Source organism: Cynara cardunculus (assembly GCF_001531365.2).
Source record: "Cynara cardunculus var. scolymus isolate 2C chromosome LG 8, CcrdV1, whole genome shotgun sequence".
Taxonomy (NCBI): domain Eukaryota; kingdom Viridiplantae; phylum Streptophyta; class Magnoliopsida; order Asterales; family Asteraceae; genus Cynara; species Cynara cardunculus.
Genome location: NC_037535.1, coordinates 8596688 through 8597748, shown reverse-complemented (window position 1 = coordinate 8597748; position 1061 = coordinate 8596688). Strand labels below are relative to the sequence as shown.

At 44.4% G+C, this 1061-nt stretch overlaps 1 protein-coding gene across 1 annotated transcript in view; it reads left to right on the top strand.

Moving 5' to 3' along the window:
- The first annotated feature begins 315 nt into the window (after positions 1-315).
- The window catches only part of LOC112516164, a 12559-nt gene continuing 11813 nt past the window's right edge, over positions 316-1061 (top strand). The window contains exon 1 of the mRNA XM_025123185.1: positions 316-744. Within this exon, the coding sequence (XP_024978953.1) occupies positions 316-744 (429 nt within the window). The remainder of the gene's footprint in view (positions 745-1061) is intronic.

The window sequence follows — 1061 nt, the reverse complement described above, 5'->3', positions numbered from 1 at the left end:
CACAAAACAGGTTGTCCCCTTTTTGCCGCTTCATTTTTTTCCCTCCCAAACCCCAGCGTGACACGTGTCCATATTCATTTATGGCACGTACTATCAAGACGGCTCACGTTCCTCCAATCCCATCATATAAAACCCAAACCGCCACTTTTCTCATGATTATTATATTATAATAATCAAAGAAACGTTTCCCTTACCCCCCCACCCCACCCATCTACCCTATAAATACTCATCTTCCCTACCATTCCCATCTTTACACCTTCAAAACCTGCAAACAGCTTTTGACGAACACAAAATAACCTGCAAACTTCCATAGCAATGGCATCCTCCGCTTCCCACGAATCCGACAACAACGATAGCCGCATTCGATCCACGGGAGCAGACAGTAGGACTATCGTCTTTCTCCCCATGAAACCCAATAATCACATGATCGAGCTTCGAAACACTCTCTWTGATGACAGGTAYRGGATAATGATTGAATTCTTCAAAAACTGCATTCTACTACCTGCTCTCACTCTGGCAAACCCAAAGGTTCCTCTCAAATACGTTCAACAGTACTGGCAAAACTGTGAATTTGACGATGCCAGTCATGGTATAATGGGCGATATCGACGCACCAAACGATATGCTTTGTGCCGTCAAAATTTCACGAGCAAAGATTTCCAAGGTGTTGTGCATTCCAACGAGACGAGAGCTCGAAATTGAACAATATGACGAGCTACCAACCTCCGAGGACATTCTGAGATTTGTAAGGATATTAGGCTACAACAAAGAGATACGAAACATCTCGGATTTCAAAAGACAATTCCTCCCACCAATGTGGAATTTGTTCTTTTCAATCCTGAACCGATCCCTGACATGTAAGTTAGGCTCCCTCGACCAAGGGAATTTGAACATAATGACAATCATGTATGGCCTTTACTTCAACCTCAACATCGATTACGCCCTCCTCATCTACACTAAGATCCACGCGGCCGTGCTAAAGAAATGTAAACTTCAAGCCGCTGGAAAGCCACTGACCGCTGTACTCTTCCCCCGCTTCCTTGCTCTCATAATTGGGGATGC